This window comes from Mesoplodon densirostris, chromosome 17 (genome assembly GCF_025265405.1).
Source record: "Mesoplodon densirostris isolate mMesDen1 chromosome 17, mMesDen1 primary haplotype, whole genome shotgun sequence".
Classification (NCBI taxonomy): domain Eukaryota; kingdom Metazoa; phylum Chordata; class Mammalia; order Artiodactyla; family Ziphiidae; genus Mesoplodon; species Mesoplodon densirostris.
This window is the reverse complement of record NC_082677.1, coordinates 8989864-9015187: the sequence shown is the minus strand read 5'-3', so window position 1 is coordinate 9015187 and position 25324 is coordinate 8989864. Positions and strand designations below refer to the sequence as shown.

At 34.2% G+C, this 25324-nt stretch overlaps 1 protein-coding gene across 6 annotated transcripts in view; it reads right to left on the bottom strand.

The window, feature by feature from the left end:
• Positions 1–25324, bottom strand: part of PDS5B (PDS5 cohesin associated factor B) — a 196775-nt gene that overhangs the window by 75823 nt on the left and 95628 nt on the right. For all 6 annotated transcript variants that reach the window (XM_060079876.1, XM_060079875.1, XM_060079880.1 and 3 more), the window contains exons 9-16: positions 24520–24635; positions 21423–21517; positions 16319–16464; positions 13719–13870; positions 12309–12422; positions 6232–6313; positions 2858–2906; positions 451–590 (exon numbers count right to left, since the gene is read on the bottom strand). In XM_060079876.1, coding sequence (XP_059935859.1) covers positions 451–590; positions 2858–2906; positions 6232–6313; positions 12309–12422; positions 13719–13870; positions 16319–16464; positions 21423–21517; positions 24520–24635 — 894 coding nt within the window. The remainder of the gene's footprint in view (positions 1–450; positions 591–2857; positions 2907–6231; positions 6314–12308; positions 12423–13718; positions 13871–16318; positions 16465–21422; positions 21518–24519; positions 24636–25324) is intronic.

Here is a 25324-nt window from a genome sequence, read left to right as displayed (position 1 = left end):
ATGTTTTTGTTTGAGTTTTGCTTGTTCCCAACAGTGATAACTGGCCAATAATGAATTTATCCTAAAGAAATGAAATCAAGACTGTGTAAAATTACTTAGCTGTAAAGATTAAGTATTCTTTACATTAATCAAAAACTGGGAACAAATTTAAATGTGTAACACAAGTGGGCTGTTCAATAAATTATGGTACACATATTCAGTGGTGTGCTATGTTGCTACTAAATATAATACTGCAAAAGACTAATTAACGAGAAAGTAAAATGTACAAAGATACATGTATAATATAAACTTACACCATAATATTAACAACTGTCTCTATAGAGGAATTACAGTATTGTATTGTTATTTTTGTGATATTTTCTAAATTTTATGTGACAAATTACAAAAGGGGACAAAAAAAGATTTGGAGGTTTCTCCAAACGTGAGCTCTTTTTAAATTTCTCTCCTTACCACACAACCTTCAGCCTGTTTGCAGGAGCACGTTGGACTAACAAGTACTTCTAACTGTTTTCTTATTTTCTCATCATCTTCTAACACCTGTGTGAATTTCTTCATGAAATCCTGAGCCTTACCAGGATCTGGCAAATTTCCTTAAATTAAATTAAAATTCAATTAAAATACAATTTTAGAAATTTCTCAAAATAATAAATGAGATCAACATTTTTCATTCTTTTTATTACTTTGATGAATAATCTTAACTTACAAATTCATTTAATTTAATGTGATAAAAATCGTAGAACACCTTCAATAATAAATTTTCACAAATAAAAATCTGTTTCCTAGAAACATAAAATAAGATCATTGTGAAGGACCATCTATGCAGAGAAAGACCAAACTGGCTATTTCTAAATAACTCCTTATAATACTTAAAGGCATTACATGTCTACCTGAGTAATACCATTTTATTACTATTCCTTGAGCTTGTTGTATACCTTGTTCTTTTGCAATTCAGAGCAAAAGATGAAGATCAATCAGTTTTACCTAGAAGAAACCATTTTCCTGTACTGCACTGTTTACTGTTCAATCATCCAGAGATAATGCACACACACACGCATGCTACTTGGCACCAACACATGCTGAGCAACACGTTTCAGGTGTTACTGCTGGGTAGGCCATTATCGCATGAGAAAGGATGAGTTCTTGTAGAATCACAGATGAGTTTTATACTACTCTCTTAATACATCATGTATCAAAACACTTATGAAAGCTAATAAAATATTCATCCTAGAATCTTTTTTTTCTGGCTACTCACAACTGTGAGGGAGAACAAGACTAGGTAGGATCCTTTTAATAACAGAAATTATAATACAAAACTATGGACTCTAATAAAAGTAGTAGAAATGTGTTGAATCTTCAAATATGAATACAGTAAATGCAGTCTTCAAGTTCATATACAACTCTGAAATTCCATTTTAAGTCTTGGCTAGATGACTGAATATAGTAAGAACAAATTTTCCTCCTAACTACTTGACTGTATGACATTTCCATATTTCTAGAATACAAAAATTCTACTGTACTGTTTGTCAACAGTTTTGGAAAATGTCACTTTACAGCCCCTCCATAACATATAGGCATCATATTTAAGGCTACAATAAAGCATACCATTTAAGAAACAAAACAAAAAGAAAGTGAAATGGGGATAGAGGGAGGAGGAGGGAGAGAGAGGAGGGAAGGACAGAGATAGAGGGAGAGAGGGAGGAAGGGAAAAACAACAACAGAAAGCCCCTTTAATTCAGGATTCTACAAACATACTAGACCATGGAACTCTTTTTTCTGATGATACTATTAACACCTGCAGTATACCGGCATTCCTCACAACAGAATTTGCGAAATACTGTACTTGTTGGAAGAAAATGGATAGGGGGTTAAAAAAAGAAAGAATATAGGGGACGATCTCCTTTAGGGGACAGTGTCTGCAGCCAAACAACTAGGGAACGTTGTTAAAAAGCAATAGCACAAAATCACTTTCTTTAAGTTATCCAAAGGGACTGAAAACTAATTTATGTTTAACTGCTCAGGACTAAAAGATATTTTGGTCTTTTTGGGAAATTTCTACTCATGCTAAAACTTCTATCACTTAGTCTAATACCCAATGAATTAGGTTACTGTTCTCTTTGGTGTCTTAGCATTACTTCCACACACATCTTGGAATATTTGTTAACATCTCAAAAATCCGTCTAAGAACTCTTCATTACTACCACATGGAAGCTCAGTAGGAGCATTCCTCCAGGTGTTCCTGATTTTCCCTCCATCCATATGCTATACACAGTGATCTTTGAGGTGAGAGGAAAAGCAAATGAGCTACAAAAACCGCTACTTTTCCCTACCCCTGCCCTGAACAAAGGTGATGTGCTACACAATCCTTTAGTATTTACTGTTAAAAGCAATTAAATAACATTTTATTTAAAATCACCGAAAGCAAAAAAGCAAATTAACTTTTTTTTCAAAGAAGCTCTTTTGTAGTTATTAGGTATATCTTTCATTGTAAATTTCGGTTCAGGATGAAATTAACTTCAGATAGATTCACATTAGACCAAGCAATACCAAAGCACAGATGCAGTTTTTAACAGCAAGGTTATGCAGTAATTTGAATGTATTCTTAAAAATAAATTTATGTAATAAAACCCCGCTTTTGCTCATATCAACACACAAAATAATCCTGTGTAGTATGCAAAATAAATGAAAATCAGAAAAGGAAAGATGAGCGTGTTGGGGGAAAAGAAATCAATCAAAAAACTTTAATATTTTCCTATATTATCATAGCCTAAAATGGAACTCCAAGAAACACTTTATATTATCCGAAAGAAATGTTTCAAATAAACCTTAAATTTTACATATAATATTTGAAATAACTTACTTGTAATAACCATCACTTTTGAAAATATGGCCTTGACACTGGCATCTGTCTGTAAATCACACAAAAAAATGCAAAATTAAAATCTCCTGTACCAAATGTACCACACTAAAACAAGATGTAAATAATAGGGGAAATGGGGAGAGGGTAGGGGTATATGTAAACTCTGTACTTTATGCTCATTTTTCTGTAAACCCAAAACTACTCTTTAAAAAAGTCTTTTAATTTTAAACAATTAGTAAATAGCAAAAAAAAAAAAAATTCCTAACAATAATCTTCATTGTATTCTTCAGAAAGTTAAGTAAACATAACCCACTCATGCTCTTGGCCCACACCCTGACCACCACGATATGCTCCTTCTTTAGCCATGTTTAAACTCCAGATGAACCAAATGAAAGGTAGAAGTGAAGTCATACTCCACTGTCGTCGCCTCTTCCCTTGTCCTGTTTTGTCAGCCTCCAAAACAAAAACAGATGACTGCTACATCAACCTTTTGGGACACAGAGACATTTTGTTTTTCTTAAGTACTCAAAGAACAGGACAACTAAGTTTAAAAAAGGAAAATAATCTGGAAATGTTGGTTTTCACATTTTTAGCCTATCTCAAACAAAAAGTTGACAATTAAGTATATAATTCTGATTGAACTGAGGTATTCCTAAAATTGTTAAGCCTGAGGATTATAAGGCATAGTCATGAAGCCACTGGGAAGACACTGGTTGAAGACAATGAAGATGCCACTGACAGGTACAAAAGTTTTCTAAGAGTGCTAGTTATTTGTTGCATCAGGGAAGTATTTCAGTGAATGAATCTGTTCATCACATCGTGCTGCATGTAATACACTCTGTAAAGTCACATGTATAAAAAATGTTTCTAAGAATACTAGTTATTCATTCCATCAGGTTAGCGTTATTAAAAAAAAAGTCACTGAGCAACTCTGCATAAAATACTGAGCTAGAAAAACACTGGGGTGAAAGCAACAAATCAAAAAATAAACAAACAAACCCTCCCTATTGAGAAGGAGCTTTCTAAAAGGAAGGAGAGGGCCTCTCTGGTGGCACAGTGGTTGAGAGTCCGCCTGCCGATGCAGGGGACACAGGTTCATGCCCCGGTCCGGGAAGATCCCACATACCGCGGGGCGGCTGGGCCCGTGAGCCATGGCCGCTGAGCCTGCGCGTCCAGAGCCTGTGCTCCACAACGGGAGAGGCCACAACAGTGAGAGGCCCGCGTACAGCAAAAAAAAAATAATAATAAATAAAAGGAAGGAGAGACAAAGAATAATAGAATAGCGTACAAGAGCTAATTCCCAAATATTTGGAACTTAATAGATCTGACTAGAAACATAAGATTTCTATTGTTGTTCAATTTTGGGGGAAAGAGGTGGTGCTGGCCTTACTAGAAGTTGATCCACATGAAAAAGAAACATCACCAACAAAGTACAATACTGCAAACTACAGAGTCACTTTGAGTGACACTGAGCAAATCAATTTAGTTACATGAAGTAGAAGGGCTACATTACTAAGAAAGAATAAAAACTACCTTAATCAGAAGGAATAATGAGGAAGCCAATGAAACATGTACTGATTATTATATCTAAGAGCCTTCCTGGTAAAATAGTCAGAATTATAAACAGCCAAAAGTTAAACACAGCTTTGTATTTTTTTTTCTAACTTTATAATATCTACTACAATTCTCAGTATAAAGTGAATATTAAGTAATGAGACTATTAATTCTCCTTTCACTAGAATTCCACTTTAGAGTACTATCCTCCTCCATTCTGCTTCTTCTTCATCCCCACCACACATGAATGGGAATTCCGTCTTTGATTTGGATAACTTGTTAATTATTTTAAGATTATTAAAGGAAAATACCATGAAGTGGAAGGGAATAAAACACTGTAATTGAATTGAGATTGTATTTTATTTCATGTAGACTGAACAGGAATGTCATGAGACCCTCCCAAGTTTTTATGAACAGGCAAAGGGAAGAAGCCCCCACTAAATAAAATTTAAAGGGACAGTGAGAGTCAAAAACAAAGTTATTTTTGGTTACCGTCTCATACATCACACTGTTCAACATATGATCTACACACTTATGCTATTCGGCTGCTAATGAATTCAATAATGCCTAAAATCAGGAATAATTTTATACACATGCAAATAAGAACATCTCACATTCTCACAACTTTACCTAGAGGAAGTAAATTAACAAGTCTCTAGGTGGCAAAAAAGGGTACTTTATCCAGAGCTTATTACCTGAAACACACCAACACTGCATTATAACACTGACTAACACACGTTTATTTGGCTGAAACACACTAACTTAACTGGGATTTTCCAATTTTCCTCCTTCGCACAGAAAGTACTGAAATAGCAGAATCTCTAAAATTAGTTTTAAGTCATTGACTATAAGGAAAAACTTTTTCTAGCAGGTTCAATATACTCAGGAATCAGAGAAGGTTAAATTATGTTCAATAAACCATAAACAAAGAGGTCATTGTTAGCCTATAAAACAAAAATACTACTCAGTTGTAAGCTTCAATCAGGCAAACAAGTGGTATGAAATGCCTTATTACTAGTGATCTAGAGGTTAAGAAAAAAGTGAGGTCACTATAAACCACTCAAACAACTACTGTTAGTTCACTGATTTTTAGGGCAAGCGGCAAGATTTACACCTAGGAAAACTGGAAATTTTCTCCCCTTAGATGAAACAACTCCATTCTGTTGACCTCTGTCCTACGAACATGAGGTGTATGTTGTGGGGGAAGGGGAGGGGGGGTCCACTGTGCTTGAAAAGGAAACAAAAAATAACACTACACTGTTTTCCCTGGACACAATTTAAAATGACCAGGCACACTGATTTTTAGATGAATTATACTTTTTATAGGCCTACATACAACATTCTCAAACATCAACTGGATGAATAACCACCATTAAATTATAATTATGAAGACCAGGTAATACATTAAAATTACCATATTAACTGTAAAAATATCATGATACTAAACTATAATTACATGATATTAAAACTTTCTATAACCACAAGACTATATAAAGATGATGGGAGTATTTTAGTGTAGCAACATTAAGTGTAATTTTACTCTGTTTTCTATGCTTTCAATAATGCTGAGTTATTGTTTTGGTTTTATTTTTTTAATTTTAAAGCTACCAAAAAAGGCTTCATTCTGTGTACACAGAAGCACATTCCCTCCCCTTCTTGTTGGGTATCACCTTTTGCAGATACAGTAAATTTAAATTTTTCTAAGCAATAAGTTTCTTAAAAATTTCAGTGTTCTAAGTTAGAGATCATAGGTTCCAGAGTCAGAAGTGTTCCACACAGAAATAGTTGTTCAACACATAGCAAAAATGGTGATAACTTACTTTGGGTTGCTTAATTAAGTCAAGCAAATCCTTTACTTGATGTCGGAGCAGATTCTGACATTTCCACATTTCATTCAGTGCTCTGAAAAACACATACATAAATTTAAATAACAAAACAGGATAAACATCCTTCCAGAATATCCCAACCATGTTAATTTTTTCTAAAAGTTCAAATTACAAATGGAGATGACAGAGAAGGGTAAAATTTACAGGACTAAGCAATTGATGATACATGAAGAGAAACAGAGAAGTCAAATATAAGAGATAATAACATTTGAGGAGATGGCTATATCAAAAGAAAGGGATTAGTGGTGGTTGTTTTTTCTTTTGTATAAAAATAGTGAAAATCTATCATTAACTGGAACATATTTGTAGGCAAGGGCAGAGCAATGAACTGCAGAGATTTCAAACTTAAGAAATAAAGCAATATTTAATGGAGTAAGGTCTTGTATTCAATAGCAGGCCGGATGAAAAGGAATAAAAGACACAAACGGAAAAGACTGAGCCCTGAGAGAATGGAGATACTTTTTCCTGAAACAAAAATATTATAATTTTACATAATATATATTATATACTTTTATTTATAAATTACATTATATGTATATAAGTGAACATTCATTTTATATGGCAAAAATTTTGATATCACCATAACACTTTTATTGTTCTCAGGCAGAAATTTAAATCTAAAAAAAATTATATAGGTACTCAAGAAAATATACATAAATCATAGACAGCAGTTAATGTTATTTAAATATTAAGTTATAGAATATCAGAACCACTCACATTTAAAATTTTAAAAAGGAAATTTTCCAAAACCAAATAATACTTCTCATTGTTTTCAATTATCTATATTTCTATTAACCTCCATTATCACACATATGAAGCACTGCCATAAGAGTAATTTAATATAGAAGCATATAAAACCATATAAAAACACACTTTTTCTTTCTTTTTGCATTACACGGGCCTCTAACTGCTGTGGCTCCTCCCGTTGCAGAGCACAGGCTCTGGACGCGCAGGCTCAGCGGCCACGGCTCATGGGCCCAGCCGCTCCGCGGCACACGGGATCCTCCCAGATCGGGGCACGAACCCGCGTCCCCCGCATCGGCAGGCGGACTCTCAACCACTGCACCACCAGGGAAGGCCCCCCGCAAAAATACACACTTTTTCTTTTGATAGACAAGGCAATTGTTTAATATTTTCACCCTCCTCAGCAGTATGTTTTTAAAATACCTTTGCATTTTTTAAAAGAGACAAATTATCTTAAATTTGGACAATTCCTTTATAGTAGTCCCTTCAACATGGTACTGGCAAAACAACAGTACTGGGGCATTTTCATCTTAAAATAGCTAAACTTTACTGTCTTCAAGTTACTAAAGTTCCATAAAGTTTAACTGGCACACTTTAAGAATGTAAACATTAAAACAAAAATGACCATTATCCAGAGGACTGTAAATAATTTTCAAAGAAACAGAGTAGTCATCTGTGAAATTACTTGTGAACTCCAAAGTCAATGAATTCTCTCCTTACCTATACATTTTATCACTACTTAAAACTTCTGAAGGCCTTGGATTTTGAAACTTGCTTTCACTTAAAGCAGAAAAATAAAGCAGAAATTATCTTATTTATTAACTTAAAGATGAAATCTTAAGCAATTCTAAAGCTTATTATAAACTATTATGGCTACAGCTTAAATCACAAAGTGACCATCACTGACTAAGAATTTGTATTATAACATTCAGGGGGAGCATCCTCTTGAGCATTTCAATTAGATTATATTAAGCAGCAAAGACAATTTGTCCTTGTGCTTTGCCTTTCTAAACAGTACTTAAGGAAAAAAAGCTGTACTAGTAGAAGCAGTATTACTACAATAGGAAGACAAATATCCATTTATTTAATATTAGCCTGAATTCCAGCTCTGTCACTAAATAAACGTGAAAAATCTGGTTAGAGCCTGGATACTCTTACATTTGTTAAGTGACATTTTAAGTAGACAACTAGTTCCCTCACTATGGCTTTTCCTTCTTTGCACCAACATACCACAAGTTTGCATCAGTTCAAAGAAAAAGACGACTACCATTGGGCTGCAGTCAGAAACCTGTCCAAATGTTGAAGAGAACCTCTCCTCCAACCTTCCGCTCCCAATTGGCAAATTACCATCAGACTCCACAGTTCAAAACTGTCTAGATGAGAGCCTGATCAATGAAAGAGAAGATCAAACCAGGACACCTGATACTACCACTTACTCTTGTCACTGACAGTTGTTCTGGGGAACTTGGGGGAGGTGGAAATACACACCATGATCAGACAGTACCCAAGCTTGCCTCTATTCTCCTTTCCAGTAATCAGTATACTTAGTTAACCTAGGGACTTACCCAAAAGTGGGTACACATCAAAAAGTCTAAAATATAGGAAGTATTTGGTCTTCCCCAAAAGAACACAGATATAGAATAAAACATATGCCTCTTTCAGTAAATAAGAAAAATCCTTACCAAACAAGTTCTTAGCAGGAACCCACCTGCCAAGCAGCTATTTTAAAATATTTTTCAAACTAATTAGAGGTCACAAAAATTCAAATGACTTTCTGGGCTAGAATGGTAATGTAAATGAATGAAGTAGGACAGGTGTTATAATACAGAGTATTATATACAGAGGACTGTGGTGAAATTAGAAACATTAAGTAAAACATCAATATTATTAGTATTCAGGACAATGAAAAAAATGAGAAAAATTTGATACCCAAAAGATTGGCAAAAAATAAGATGCCTGATAATGTTTTGGAGTAAGAGTATAAATTAGTATAATCATATTGGGAAATAATTTGACTAGTTTATAATGCTGAAAACGTGCATTCTCAGCAATTCCACTCATAGATGTATACCAGTGATCCTAAACCCTGGTTGCCCATTACAATCTCCAGAAATGCTTTCCTAAAAACCCCAATGCCCACACTACACTGCAGACAAATTAAATGACAATCTCTGAGGATGAGATACATGTGTCAGTATTTTTAAACCTCTCCACGTGATTCCAATATGCAGCCAAATTTGAGAACCATTCATAACCATACATTAGAGAAACCCTTGCATGTGTATACTAAATTGAAAAATGTTCACAGTAGTACTATTTGTATTATTAAAAAAATGGAAACACACAAATGTCCATTCTTTCCACTGACTCAGATTTGCAATGCCAAGATGATGGAGTAAAACTGTGGTTTAATGACAAAGTAATTCAGTACCACAGTGAAAATGAATGACCCACAAGCTATATATAGAGAGTAGATGAAGCTTAGGAACATAATAGAGTGGCGTGAAAAAACAAGTCACAGAAGACTATACCCACAATTATTCCGTTTTCATAAAGTTCAAAAACAAGCAAAAATTAAAAATATATTATTAAGGGATACATACATACACACGATAAAACTTTTTTAAAAGGAAATGAGAAACACAAAATTAAGGCTAGTGGTTTCCTCTGGGAGGAAGGTAGGAGGATGAAAGAGAGGAGTGTTCACAAGTTGGGTGGTAGATTCATATAGTTTTATTTTATTACTATGCTTCAAAACTCATGATTTGTGTGCATTAAATACTTCATGATAATAAGTGTAAAGACTTTTGGAGAAAATAATCACAGATAAATGTAAAGTTAAAGTGTAAGTAATAAAATGTTAAGAAGCATTAGGTGTATAGTTGGTCACTTAATTCCAAGAAGTTGATTAAAATAAAAAATAATTTTAAAACCATTCTCTCTAAGTATTTTAATTTAAAAGAGATAAATACTCATTCACCCACCAACCATTTCTGTAGAATCAATTGATCCACAGGTTGGAAATTACTTTCAACTTTTCCATGACATTATTTTCCAGTATATCTCCTATGTCACCATTTTTACTTTTTAATTCAATCTTGTCATTTAAGTGATGAATGATATCTGATAAAAATATTTAGTTTTGAAACTGCTATTTATGTTTTGTGTATTCTATTTTCAATTATTTTTTATTTTCTTTTCCACTTCTGGTATTAAAGTTTTCATTAATTTTTTGCTCCTATGAGTTTAGAAGTTATACATTCGAATTCTATTTTTTTAGGGGTGACTCAAAGTTTTAATATGCACACTTGATTCATGGTCTAATTAATCAACATGTCTGTCCTCACTCTTACATGACAAAAGAACATTAGAACACTTTACCTGCCATCTTAACATGTTGTTATCTGATAGGGTCCACCCAGGCATGGGGCGGGATATGCCAGGGACTCTCAAGAAAGTTCACATATCATTGCAGTGGTGTACACTGGCACAATATCAGCCAGGATGATAACCTACTTTTTAATCCAGACCCCAACCCCTTGTAAAGAAAACTTTATCCTATTCCTTCCTTCTGGATTCAATTTCCTTTTTTATTCTTTAGTCATTGTTTCAAGTAGGATTTATGAGTGGTGAACTCTCATTTTTTGCTTGCAAGTGTCTTTAATTCATTTTTACTCCTGAATGAGTTGAACTGAGTCAAGGCGTCCAGAGTGGGTGTGATTTAAATAGGTTGTTTCAAATGGGATATATACATATCCTATCTCATCAATTCTAAGAGGCCATCAACTGCCCCATGAAGAAAAGGATGCATTCCAATTCCACAGACGCTAGCATATGAAAATTTTATGTTTTACAATTAATTATAGAGGTAACATATTTTACTATATGCAGTGGAAAAAGAATGAGCTTTGGAACCAGGAAGAACTGAGTTCAAATTCTGGCTTTGGGGCTTCCCTGGTGGCGCAGTGGTTGAGAGTCCGCCTGCCGATGCAGGGGACATGGGTTCATGCCCCGGTCTGGGAAGATCCCACATGCCACGGAGCAGCTGGGCCCATGAGCCATGGCCACTGAGCCTGCGCATCCGGAGCCTGTGCTCCACGACGGGAGAGGCCACAACAGTGAGAGGCCCACGTACCGCCAAAAAAAAAATTTTGGCTTTGTCTCTTATTACTTGTGTAATTCTGTGCAAGTTCATTGATCTCTGTAGGATTCAGCTCATCATGTGTAAAACAGAAAAAAAAATCATTTATACTGGGAGTTGCCAAGCTTTTTCTATAAAAGGCCAGAAAGTAAATATTATAAGCTTTGTGGGTCATAAGGTCCCTGTTGGAACTACTCAACTCTGCCAATTATAGCAGAAAAGCAGCCACAGTTAACATATATTCCTGTGCCTGAAGTACAGTGGGTATCAAGAAATGTACATTTCTCCCCCTACAACCCTTTTTCTCAACATTCCTATGAAAGATATAAATAGCATATATAATAATTTCCATGTGGGAAGTGCAGTTAAAAGTCCCATTAAGCTGCGGGAGGAATGAAAATTATATACAGCTCATTAGACTTGTAATTTCTGAATATTTAATCCCCATTAGGTGGGGATTAAGTTACACATTCACTGGAATACTGATGATCTAAACTTTCTGAAACCTAGAGCATATCCATCTCTAGGCCTCAATTTCCTAAGCCTCAGTATGATTCAATTAGCAATGCCCCTCCCATGTCCAAAATGCCAATTCCCTACAAAGCCATACAAAAGTAGCTTTTGAATGAAGCATGGTCATAAAAATGTATTTGTGCTTACCTTTATATCAAACTATAACACTATGTTGAGGCTATGCAGCACAAAAATATGTATCCTACTGCCCTACACTATAATTCAAATCAGTATCAGGTGAAAATAAGAAAGTACTAATTTCACAATATGGACCTTTCTAATGCCTTAAGGAATACAAACAAAAACAAAAGGTACATCAGCATTGCTTGAGACAACAATATGAAAATCTGGAGAGAGAAAAACTAAATCCTAAAAGATTCCATGTCAATCAGCTCTGTTTTTTAATTAGTTACAAAAATCCTTGTTAATCTCATGTTAATAGCAGTACTTTCTGAAAAAATATCCTATCCAAGTATTTTATTGTGTCTGACCATTTAAACAATGTTTGCATTACATAAATTGTTGACATTTAAAAATACAGTTGTTTTGTTTTCCATAAAATCCAACATACTGCAAAAGATGGAAAGAACAGAGTTTAACATTTGAAACATACTTCACAGCATTTAAATCCAGTGTGGCATACAAATAATATAAGCATTTCATCCGTTCTGTAGTTTCCAAATTGTGGGGGACCATGTATTGAGCAAAGATCCGTTCAACAAGCAATCTAAGAAAAAACATAAAGTACTGTATTAATTTCTTTAAATGTAGGTATTAAATATAGGTAAATATAGGTAAATTAAATATAGGTAAATTAAATGTAGGTAAATTTCCAAAACACATAAAGAACACATATAAAAGAGCTTCTTCTTTCTGAGTAGAGATGAGATTTCCAAATCAAAGATTTCTTTCTATAAGAAGAAGAGCCAAAGAAAGAATTTTAGCTGGATGTACTGGAAACAGTCCTATACCTAACTAAGATTAACTACTTCTGCATGACCTTGGGCAAGTTATATACCAGGGACTCAATTTCATTGGCTAAATAATAAAGGGTTAAAAAACTACACCAGAACCTTCCAAGTGACAAATTCTAAACATCTATAAGTTAACCATAAAGAAATGTTTAAGATTCTTGACTTTTTGTAGTGATCATCATGAAAAGAGACCTAGATAAAAGTAAAAAAAGAAAAAAAGGAAAAAAAGAAAAATTAAATGGTGGGGGGTGGGCTATGAAACCATAACGCACATCTCTGTGCACTGATGCCACACACTCAAAAAGCTTAAAAATGTCAATTTTCTAAAAATAATAACTATAAAGTCTCTTAGATAATATCAACCTAAGATACTCAGTTTCTACTTCCCATACCTCTTAAAACTGTAAGATGTCCTACTGGTTCTTAATTTTCTCATTCTCACCTGTTAATAAGCAAGATCATTTGGACCCCACTAAAAATTCATCAAATCAATGCAGACTGCAAGCAGAATTTACAGTTCTACTAACTACTAAATCGCTAGGTTCCATACAAGATCTAACCTTACACACTGGAATAGAAAAATACAAAGATTATATTCAGGTAATGTGTTTTTATATAAATTTATAAACTATTTTTTTAGCCTTGAGTAGGAATTGTTTTTATTTAAAATGTCTAAATCCAAAGGGTGTATATTTATTTTAATTTTATTTGAAAAAATGAATGTGTATCCTTGTAACACAATTACCTATGAAACAAAATTTAAATCATAATTACATACACTCCTACTTGCAAATATTACTCTGTTAAAACATAGTATACGAAAATGACCATAAAAGACGTATCCATCCCTAAAGTTATATGTACATTACTACTTCCATTTATGGCTTTGGTGGGAAAGCAACTAGTCACTCACTACCTTTAATTTGCAGTAAAAACTGAGGAGGGAGTTTAAAGTTATAAAGAAAATAGTTAGCCTAAAACAACAGCTCAACAACAGTTATATAATACCAACAGCACCGAACATTTTACGTGTGGTGTCTTTAACTTACCTATCATCAATACTATTTTGGTAATATATATGTAGCAATTTGTCTTTGATCCATGAAATCTGTTTTGCAGCATCTTTCCCAGCTGCTGATTGTAAAGCGTATTTCTTATAGATCTGGGCAAGTCCCATCATGGCTTCTTTGCGCACTCTCCACTTAAAGAAAACAAGAAAATTTTTCTCGTAATTTAAAAATGCCTCCGTTATATTAATTCAGTAAAATCTAGTTTCCCAGTTTTTAAATTTACTTTACACAATTTATTTTCATCATACCTCAGTTCCTGGATGTCAATCTGTAATGACTGTATGAAAAAACACAACTATCATTTTAATATATCTACTATGTCAAGCACAGACATCTATTAACATGTATAAAGAATTTTAATGCTTTGATATCTTATACCCATTACCAATCCCTAGAAAACAAAACTCAATCACAATCTACATAATGTCACTTAGAATGAGTGAGGGAAAGCATGCTACCAAATTGTAAAAGGCAAAGACAGTTAAGTAGATAAACTGTGAGCTATTCCTTATAGATTTTTTTCCAAATTATGGTCTATATTAAGCATACCTGTATTAAAGGTATATATGACAATGGCTTTATCAGATGCTGAATGCAAAGACACATCAGTGGTTCATTTTGTATATCTGGCAAAGATGTTCAGGTATAAATGTATTCAACTATTTTCTAAAATAAATACATATCTGTTATAGTATACCTACCATTAATTATCTTGGTATGAGTTTAATCTTAAATTTTACATAAACACAGCACTATAATCAGTAGGATGTAAGTAATATTTAGAACTTCATGAATCTGCAAAGATTATTAATTTTTCCTTTGCAGTCTGTCACTCACAGCAATATTTTTCTCTTGGTTTCTCTTTCAATTAATTACAGTAAATAATAGTCCTTATTTCATCCATCTACTGCATACATATTGAAATAAAAGACTTCAAAAGCTTTACTCATAAAATAAGAATTCAATATGTTTGTAAAAACTTTATCTCCAATTCCCTATCTTATCTCTAATTCCCAAAAGTGCTACTTTAGGGAAAATTTAAAGATATAGGGCATATTCTAATACTGACAGTAACATAAATATATTTAATTATTTTTTGGTACTCAATTAATATTTATATGAATGAACCAAGCAGTCATATGATGAACACAACATGATGATCAAAACCATACATGAATTATGATCCCAATAATACACAAATACTTAGCTTAAATTCTAAGTGTAACTATGAAAAAGTTTACTTGAACAATTAGAAGGCTGTTATCCTACCATGATGCAAACCTCCTTCTCCTTCTTTATAGCTTTTGGCCTTTTCATTGTTTAATACCCTACTGAAATATTCAATAACATCAAGTCTAAATTTATCAACTAAAATAAGTTGCTCTGAATACCTATAGATTTAGAGGGAAAACCATGCAATTCCTGTCCATGTATTCTCCATCCACAACCCACATGATCAAAGAGAGAATTAAATGATGGAGATAGCACAATCGACCATACAAGTGACTTCCAAAATGTTATGAAGTTTTTACCTAGTTAGAGCTATTCATATCTACCAAGAGGCCTCCCACTTTCTTTGCTTATTAACCCCTAAATACACCAAAGGTTTTCATCCTTCACCAAAATTACTCTTAAGTCTAAGTCTGTAAAATCCATGCCATCAAGGAAAGGCAATGGGGAGGAGGGGAGAATAAATATTCACTGAAACACTTACTGAGTGCCTAATACATTCCAGGCAACATGGAATACAAATGTAAGACACAGTGCCCTCTTCAGAAGCCACTAACTAAAGAGTGGAGCTGTTCAGTGCTCTAGAAGGAAGGTTTGGGGTCATGGGAGATAGGCTCGAAGCATGCTGCTCTGCTGGGGTTAGCTTTGCCATGTTGAAAACATTTTTGGGACTTCCCTGGTGGTGCAGTGGTTAAGAATCCGCCTACCAATGCAGGGGACACAGGTTCGATCCCTGGTCCGGGAAGATCCCACATGCAACTGAGCAACTGAGCCCATGTGCCACAACTACTGAAGCCCAAGCTCCTAGAGCCCGTGCTCCACAACAAGAGAAGCTGCTGCAATGAGAAGCCTGCACACCACAACAAAGAGTAGCCCCCATTCACCACAACCAGAGAAAGCCTGCATGTAGCAACAAAGACCCAACACAGCCATTAATTAATTAATTAATTGAAAAAAGAAAACATCTTGTATTTTCTATTCCATAGAAATTATAATACAATCAGCTAGAGGACTATGAACTGATACCCATATGAAAGGAAAAAGAGAAAAGAGAAGTTGTGTTCAGAGGCCTTTTCAAAAGTCACTTACTAAAATTAGTGTACAGGTTAAATATCTGATTTAGAGCTGGCCCATTCTGAGAATGAGAACAAATAATCCTAATAAAGAAAAACTAATAAAATTTAATGTAACAAAAAGTAAAATCTTCTCATAAACATTATTTTAGATATTAAAATGCCTCCCCCAAAAAAGGGCTAATTACATTTAAATCTCAATATTTTCAAATGAAATACTATTAAACTTCAAGTATTCAAAATGCAAACCTACTAATAATTATTAATCCTACTTACCCGTTTGTCTAATGTTCTCTCTCTGACAAAATTAAGTAAGTGATCATTGACCAGAAGAATATCCTTTTTAGCAGCTGTAACTATAGACACAATAACATCATGTCTAATAGCTTCCTCAGGGTCATGTGACCTCACTTTAAGATACTCTGAAAGATAAAATTTTATTTGATTAAAATGAAACTTTGACAACTAAAATGTTTTTTTTTTTTTTTTTTTTTTTTTTTTTTTTGCGGTACGCGGGCCTCTCACCGCTGAGGCCCCTCCCGCTGCGGAGCACAGGCTCCGGACGCGCAGGCTCAGCGGCCATGGCTCACGGGCCCAGCTGCTCCGCGGCATGTGGGATCCTCCCAGACCGGGGCACGAACCCGTGTCCCCTGCATCGGCAGGCGGACTCTCAACCACTGCGCCACCAGGGAAGCCCCAACTAAAATGTTTTAAAAGATTGCATAAGACCTTTGAAAGTAAACCACAACAAAAACAAAACCTAAGTAGAAGGTTCAATATTTCAAAAACATTAGGAGTGGGTAAGAGAGAAAGGGAGAAAGAGAAGGAAGAAGGAAAGAAGGTCAGTCCTTCAGGCAGAATACAGTAGTTTACATGCAACTGAGTAGTAAATCCCCTCCCCATTTGTGGGACAGGGTAGTTAACTAAGGAGTTCCTAAACTCATTAATTCAACAAACCATATAAATGAACCAAGAAGTATATCAATGTTAAATATTTCACTTTTGTTTTTTAAATGGTTAAAATATTCAAGTCAAGTGGTTCTAATCGGAAAAGGTTAGAGAATTCAAGTTTCTATCCCTTAACTAGGTAAACCCTTAGTGAGGTTATTGAAAGAGTAAAATTAAGGTAATGGCAGCCAAGAAATAGGATTACAGGAAAGACCGTAAGGCAATTCTGTTTAACTGAACTAAAAGGAAGGCCAAAGGGAAGACAGAAGAAATGAAACATTTAACAATTACAAGTGACTAGAGGAGAATCTTAAAGTCAAAAACATGGAAGTTCAGATCTGGCACTGAGAAAGCTGAAAGAAAAAATTAACAATCTTCAGTAATGATATATTAGGTTTAAAGAAGAGGTACCACAAGTGAACATAAACTATTATTCAGCTTTTTAATTATATGACGAATAAGATAAAATTTCGTTGTTTGGATCTGGAGTAACATACATAGCCATGTCTATAAACAACAAACAGAGCTTATGATTGTGAATGGATTTACTTCTCAATAAATTAACAGTTAACAATATAATGCAAAAGCTCATAAAATCAATGCCCAGGTCCTAAGCCCCTCCACCTTGAGCATTCTCTACTAATAGGAACTATTTCAAAAAGTGTTTAAGACAATATGTCGCTAAAAAACTTCTGAAGAAATGGAAATATTATTTTATGTATCACAGAAAACAAGGTTATTTTTAGTATTGATTTCAAATGCCCCATGCTAAATATATCTCAAATTCATTTACCCATCAAGATAAAGACAGGAGTTTTATCTTTCGCTGTACTTGTTTCAAATGCAATATGTATTATTATTTCAGGTGTCACTAAAAAATGGAAAAACCAATGACACACCATCAATTTTCAGATACATCCTCATTTCACTAAAACAAATCATTCATGTTAAACAGGTATACACAAGAGCTATTAACGTATAGATATTAACTGTGCAGAGGAAGAGAAAACAGGACAAAGAAGAAATTCTCAACAGTTAGCATGATGCAGCATCTAACAATACTCTTCCCAATATGGCTACGTCCCTCAAAACTTGGCTGAAGGCACAGGATGAGGCTCACAAACACACTATGGAGAAAAGAAGATAAATATATGTTTTTAACATATTTATTTCAGCTCACTCCTGAAATCCTGAGAAAATGTCTTTTAAAAGGGACAAGTAACAAGAGAAGAGATCATAGCAGAAGAGATTTCTCACCAAAATTTTGGCAGATGGATGACTGGTAAATGCCCAGGGACAAAGGAGAAGAATGAAACCTAAAAGGGAAAGAAAAGCCATAGACAAGCTCATTTCCAGGGTAGAAGAACCCTGAAATTCAAGGCACCAAGCAATGAGAAAGGCAGAGATGAAGACAGCAGCTGAAAACATGGAGTGGAGTGGTTGAAAATCTGCATTAATAGTTAGACCCCTAGATTTTTCAAATCTGTCTTTTAGCCAACTCTAAAAATTAAAATGTGCCAGGAGGCTAGAGACTAGGAAATACATAACATAACAAGATAAATGTTTCATAAAAAATGAAACTGTACACTATCCTTTGATAAAGCAAAACATTCAAAACAATGATAAGGACTAAAAAGGTTATTGGTGAAATTATTCACATCTAAAGTATATTTCAGACAGCTATAAAAAAACAAAATATCTATTATTTAGCCAAGAGTAAACAATGCATTGAAGTTCTAACTATGGAAAAAATACTTTAAAAAGATACAGACTATGCACAGAACTACTACAAATCAACAAGAAAAAAAAAAAACAACGAACAAGCCAATTAAAAAAGGATGGGTTTAAACAGATACTTCATAAAAGAACACATGTATCGGGCCTCCCTGGTGGCGCAGTGGTTGAGAGTCCGCCTGCCGATGCAGGGGATACGGGTTCGTGCCCCGATCTGGGAGGATCCCATATGCCGCGGGGCGGCTGGGCCCGTGAGCCATGGCCGCTGGCCAGGCCTGCGCGTCCGGAGCCTGTGCTCCGCGGCGGGAGAGGCCACAGCAGTGAGAGGCCCGCATACCGCAAAAAAAGGAAAAAAAAAAAAAAAAAAAAAAAAAAAAGAACACATGTATCAATATGCACATAAAAAGATGGCTAATCTCATTAGTCATCAGGAGAGTGCAAATTAAAATCACAACAAACATCAAGACCTATGAGAACGGCTAAAACCAAAAAGACTGACAATACAAAATGTTGACAAGGATGCTGAACAACTGCACCCTCAAACATTTCTGGTGCAAGTGGGAAATAGTATAACTACTATGAAGAACTTGGTCATTTCTTATAAAGTTAAACATACGTTTACCCTATGACCAGCAATTTTACTCCTAAGTAGTTCCAAAGAGAAATAAAAACATAAATCCACAGAAACACTTACACAAGAATACTCACTGTAATCTTAATCATAATCGCCCCAGACCAAAAACAACCCAGATATCCATCAAAAGAAAAAAAAATGGATATAAGCAAATTATGGTGTATTCATACAATGAAATACTACTCTATAATAAAAAATAAAGTAATAATACTTGGTGTCCCAAAGACACAAGCAATTAAAACTAAACTCCTGGTAGGATACTCTTTTCTGGGGAATCTGAATAGCCAAAGAGAAAGTATCTAAACTAAAGGTTTTCCAACAAACAACCCACCCTGATCACCCTACAGTGAAGTTCAGAGTCAACAATCCCATCCATACGCTCAGGGCTTTCTGAACAGCTTTTAGTTTAGTCTCCCACTCTTAATAAAAGCCAACAGCCATAGATTGCCAAGCATTTGAGGAAAGCCTCTAACATGGAAAATACAGACAAAAGCAAATAAAAAGTGGGAAAAACAAGTGGGTGAAACAGACATTTTTAAGAAAAAGAAAACTCTAAAATACTATCATTAATATTCTCAGAGAATACTGCACCCATAACACAAGAAAAGGATGCTCCAGAGTAAAAGAAACATCCAGGATAAAAGAGAAGGAGGAAGAGAAAAGGAAGAAACAGACAGACATACACAGACACTCCCATGCATGCACATGCGTGCGCGTGCACACACACACACACACACTCAGGGTCACACAGAAGAAAAGGGGGGAGAAAAGAAGGGAAGGAGAGGGGGAAGGCAAAAGAGAGAGGAAGAACGGATCATCTTAAGATGAATGCTATAAAGCAGAAGCTCACACACAGCGAGCAGTCCAAGTTCAGGTGTCAGTAGGTAGACAGAGGGTTCTCCAAGCAGGATATCTCCCAGAAAAAGCAGTTTAAAATGTACTACAAGTTGGTAAAATTTTAAAAAGAGTAAATAACTAAATAATAACAAGCAATAATATGAAAGATGGGAAGGTAGTGCTCAGAGGTAAGCCATTCAAGGGTCCTGGATTGCTCAGAAAGAAGCTAGTGTTCTGATTAACTTCAGACTTTATTAATCAACTATGCAGTAAAAGCAAGAAGAATGTAACTTACAAGCCCATATGAATAAAAAAGGAAAAATGAGAAGAAAAGTAATCAGTTGAGCAGAAGAGAAGAAAAATAGAAATAAAAGAAGCAAAGAATAGGCATGCAAGAAAACACAAAATAAGATAGTAGGAGTAAGTTCAACAATATCAAATTCAAATTATTTCAATAAAATTTTCAAATCACGTAAGAATACTATATATAACTTATGTACAGATACACATGTGACATAGATAGAAAAACATGAACAGAATGCAAACAAATTTAATAGAGAGGTTACCCTCTACAGAAGTGGGAATGAGAGGAGTTTGTGAACAGCATTTCAACTGTATCTACAATTTACTGTTTTTTTAACCTCCTAAGCTAATACAGCAAAATGCTAACATTTCTGAGGAAGACAGTGGCTGCCGTATTCATCCGTATTCTCTGAACTATTTCATAACTTTAAAAACCTTAACAGAGCAGCAACAGTCAGATACACAGTATTCTCATTACTATAAAAATGCACAGTTCTGAAATACCTCATCAATATACAGATTTCAGAAAAGTTACCTCCATTAAGCATGGTTAAATTAGTTCATAAATTAATGACTCTCACCTAAGTTCTCAAAATATTAAAGACGACTGAAGTCCCATAATCTATTCAAAGTCAAGACCTGTTCAAATCCAAATGCCTGAAATACTTTTAGAATTGTTCTTAAATTAAGAAACCAATATTATCTCTGATAACGCTACTTTTTATGTAAGTGCTTCTAGCCTATGTAGGTACTAGGAGGTAAAAACTGTAGCTTCACCATGATGATGAACTGAAACAAGAAGACTTCACCGACAATAATCATAAAAAACAACCAAAAATAAAAAGGTTTTTTTTCCTATATATAAAACCAATTTTTTTCACCAAAGAGCATCCAGGAATATTTGTCATTATGGGTATACAGTACCTGTTAAGTCCTTTGCTAAATCAGGATGGTTCATGAGACAATGGCTAGCAAATTTCACACATTCCAGGCGGATTGGTACATGGATATCATTAAACCTGATAAAATATAAAGTCACAGAGTAATCTTTAAGAGAGACAGATAAGTGTTTAACCTGCACTTAATTTATATTTATTTCTTTAATTAAAAGAAAAAACAATTTATACAGGATAATTCAAAGCAGAACCAGACTATTTTAACAAAGATTTTGATATATTATATATGTAAGAATGCTTTGGAACCTCTATATTAAACTAGGTCAATCTCCTGTGAGAACTATGTACTTTTAAGGAGGATGTTTGAACAGTATACATTTGGCTCAAATACAAGAACTGGAATGACAAAATTTTTCCTATAAATAGAATACTTTCTTTTTTGTTATATATAAATTTATTTATTTTATTTTATTTATTATTATTTTTGGCTGCATTGGGTCTTTGTTGCTGCGCGCGGACTTTCTCTAGCTCAGGCGAGCGGGGGCTACTCCTTCATTGTGGCACACAGGCTTCTCATTGCAGTGCCTTCTCTTGTTGTGGAGCATTGGCTCTAGGCATGCGGGCTTCCGTAATTGTGGCATGCAAGCTCAGCAGTTGTGGCTCGCAGGCTCTAGAGCACAGGCTCAGTAGCTGTGGCGTATGGCTTAGTTTCTCCACGGCATGTGGCATCTTCCCGGACCAGGGCTCAAACCCGTGTCCCCTGCATTGGCAGGCGGATTCTTAACCACTGCTCCACCAGGGAAGCCCTATAATTTCAAATATATCTGTTTATGCAAGTGTATGTGTATACATAATGCACATATATACATTATTAAATCCCACACTGAAAAGAAAGCTTTTCCTCAAATTATTCTTTCTTAAATACAGAACATTCACAAATGTTTGGTAGATCTTGCACTAAACCCTGTATTACTTTATATGACTCTAAAACTGTGCCGAAATTACTCCTATCTATCATAATTATTTCCACTAATATCAAAGCCAATTTTTACATGTATATGTAAATACCTTAGTATGTATCTCTAAAAAGTTAAAACTCTTTGGTTGACAAGTCATTTAACTATCTTTTACTCATATTTCCCCTATCTTTTTCTTTTCCTTTGTAATCTGGTGAAGCAACTGTTTTGTGTTTGTGTGTGTAGTGTTTTTCCACAGTTTAGATTTTGATAATTTTATCATTCTGATGTCAATTAACAGGTTCCCCTCTCTCCTAAATCCTGCACATTAGGAATCAGGTCTAGAGACTTGATCATATTCAGGTTCATTTTTTAGCAAGACTACTGATAATGGCATTGTGTTCCTCCATCAGGAAGCACATGATGTCTAGTTGTCTCTAAACCATTGACGTTCAAAGTCTATATACATAAGTTCATTGTGGACTACAAAGCAGTGGGTTTGTTTTTAAATCTTAAGTAACAACAAGAACGTTAAAGTGAACCAAGAATTTTCCATTTGACATTTTCATAAGTCTTAATTCTCGAAGATCAAAAAGTCTCCAAATCTTGTATCACCTAATACCATAAGAAACAAAATTTAGCATCAAAAAGAAAAAAAGTCTTCTGAAGGAGCAACAAATTACTCATAAAAGATTATTATTAGGAAACAAACTGCTTTATGAAGTACACTCAAAAAAATCTAGTCTATAAAATCTAGTCTCTGGTCTCATATTGTTTCCTGAGTGTTCTGAATCCAAATACTCAATCCCTGTACACTTTAACCTTTCTCAACTAAACATGTACCAAATAACCATTAAAAGACATCTTTAAAAAAATACTCTAGCTCCCTAAAATTGGTAATAATGTGCAAGTTTTATGTCATTAATAAAAAAAGGAAAAATTACAATATAATCAAAAGGTAAAAAATTTAAATTAGAATTTTTCCTCCTAAAATCCTATAAAGTCTGGCTAATCCAAGTCCTGATTTAAAGATATATTAAATGTCTATATGTAAAACTGTATTTATTTTAGCACATTAAATAAAACAGATTTTTATTTTAGTTGCACAGTTTAATTAAACAAACTATTTTGCCCTCTTGCTCATTGTATTTAAGGGGAAAAAGTCTAGAAATCAAACTCAAAATGACAATGGGTTAATATTTATTAGTTTAACACACCTTGTTAAATATTATTATTGAGCTACATAAGAGATAAGAAAACAGAGTAAGAATTTAGGGCTTAACATATAAAGGCTTATATGATTTGACAAATTAGAAAAACAAGACCAGAAGAGATTATCTTTATCATAATCATTGATAGTTCTGGTAACAAAATGGAAGGAAAAGTGGTGATGACAATGCAAATATTTCAATACAAAGAAAATAACAGTAAGAATCTCAATCCTATTTACTTGTTTATTTACGACTTAATTGCATTATTTGTTATAAGCATAATTATAAAAGGGGGAAAAAAATCCTCCTCTATCCTCAGAGTCAAAGTAGGTTTCAGCCAGGGCACTTGGAAGTGGTTTTAACATATTCAAGGTCGGGATATCTTTAGAAAAGTAATAAAATAAACCCCTCTCACAGAAAAAATATAGAAACACATTCAAAATTTTGCAACCGATTTCAGGAGGTTTTTGGATCATTAAAAGCATACAAGAAGCTCAGGTTATCATTTCCTCATTATCATAAGAAATGTAGAAAGGAGGTCAGTAGGAGGAATATACATAATCATTTATTTATTCATTCTATGGATACCCTTTTATTTTTACAATGACTCCAAATAATCTAATTAAATATAATTTCTTTGTGGAGAGGCTATATCTCACCATGATGTACTTCTGGTTGGAATTAATCAATCACTGCTATGTAATAATACACTTCAATTTCAGGATTTTAATACTTTGTGAGAGTTTTTTAAATGTATCATCTTTTAAAAATTACTGAAGACAAAATAAGAAGGGGAAACTGTAAATATGGCCAATCGCCATCAGCATTCAAGAATTTCAAAATATAAAACCCCTCTTTTTATGATTTCAGAAAACAATCTTAAATGTGGGTGCTGTTTTAAAATAGTAAGTAGATATAAACACATATTACTTTTAAACAGGACACCAAAATCATATACCTGCCCAAGTAACACTGCCAAAGTGGTTTGTTTTGAGAAGCCAATTCTGAATCCTTTGCCCCAAACATTTTTGCCAGTAGTTTAACAACTTGAAGGCGTTCCTCATTATCATTGCTCTAAAACAAAACACAACCACAGCTTTAAAACCATGAGGTAGATATACTGAGAATAATTTTCCCCATGATTTCCCTTAATCTCTAATTCCACAGAAAATCTTTTATGAACTTCAGCTGAAAAATTATACATAAAAATGTTTAATATATTTTTCATAAAATTAAATGTTACCTTAAATATTCTAATCATCTCAAATTATATTAAAGGAGTACACTCCTACATGAAAATTCATCCCAAAGTCTGATTAAAATTTAGTGGCCCCTCCTACAATTGAGGCTTGTTTCCATTCAAAATCAAAATCAAAAACTAACTTGCATCAAACCTACTTGGGACCCTTGAAAAACTATTTGTGGTCTTTAAGAATAGACACTGATAGAGGCCAATCCTACAGTAAACAGAGACTTATATATGAAGGTACTTGTTAAGCCCTTTGTAGAAATAAATATGCACTAAATCTCCCAACAGGAGAGTCAGTTCATCTACATACACCAGATTCATAATGGAGTTCAACGACGTGATGAAGCCTTACACATGCAAAAACTAAAGTTTCCACTTTATATAGAAAATGGGTACTCTGGGGATAAGAACTCAAATTTTATTACTGCTTTTGGTACCTCCAACCAATGACAATATTTAAATGAATGAGCCAGCCACAATACTAGACTTGAACACAAAATGTGACAGAGATTGT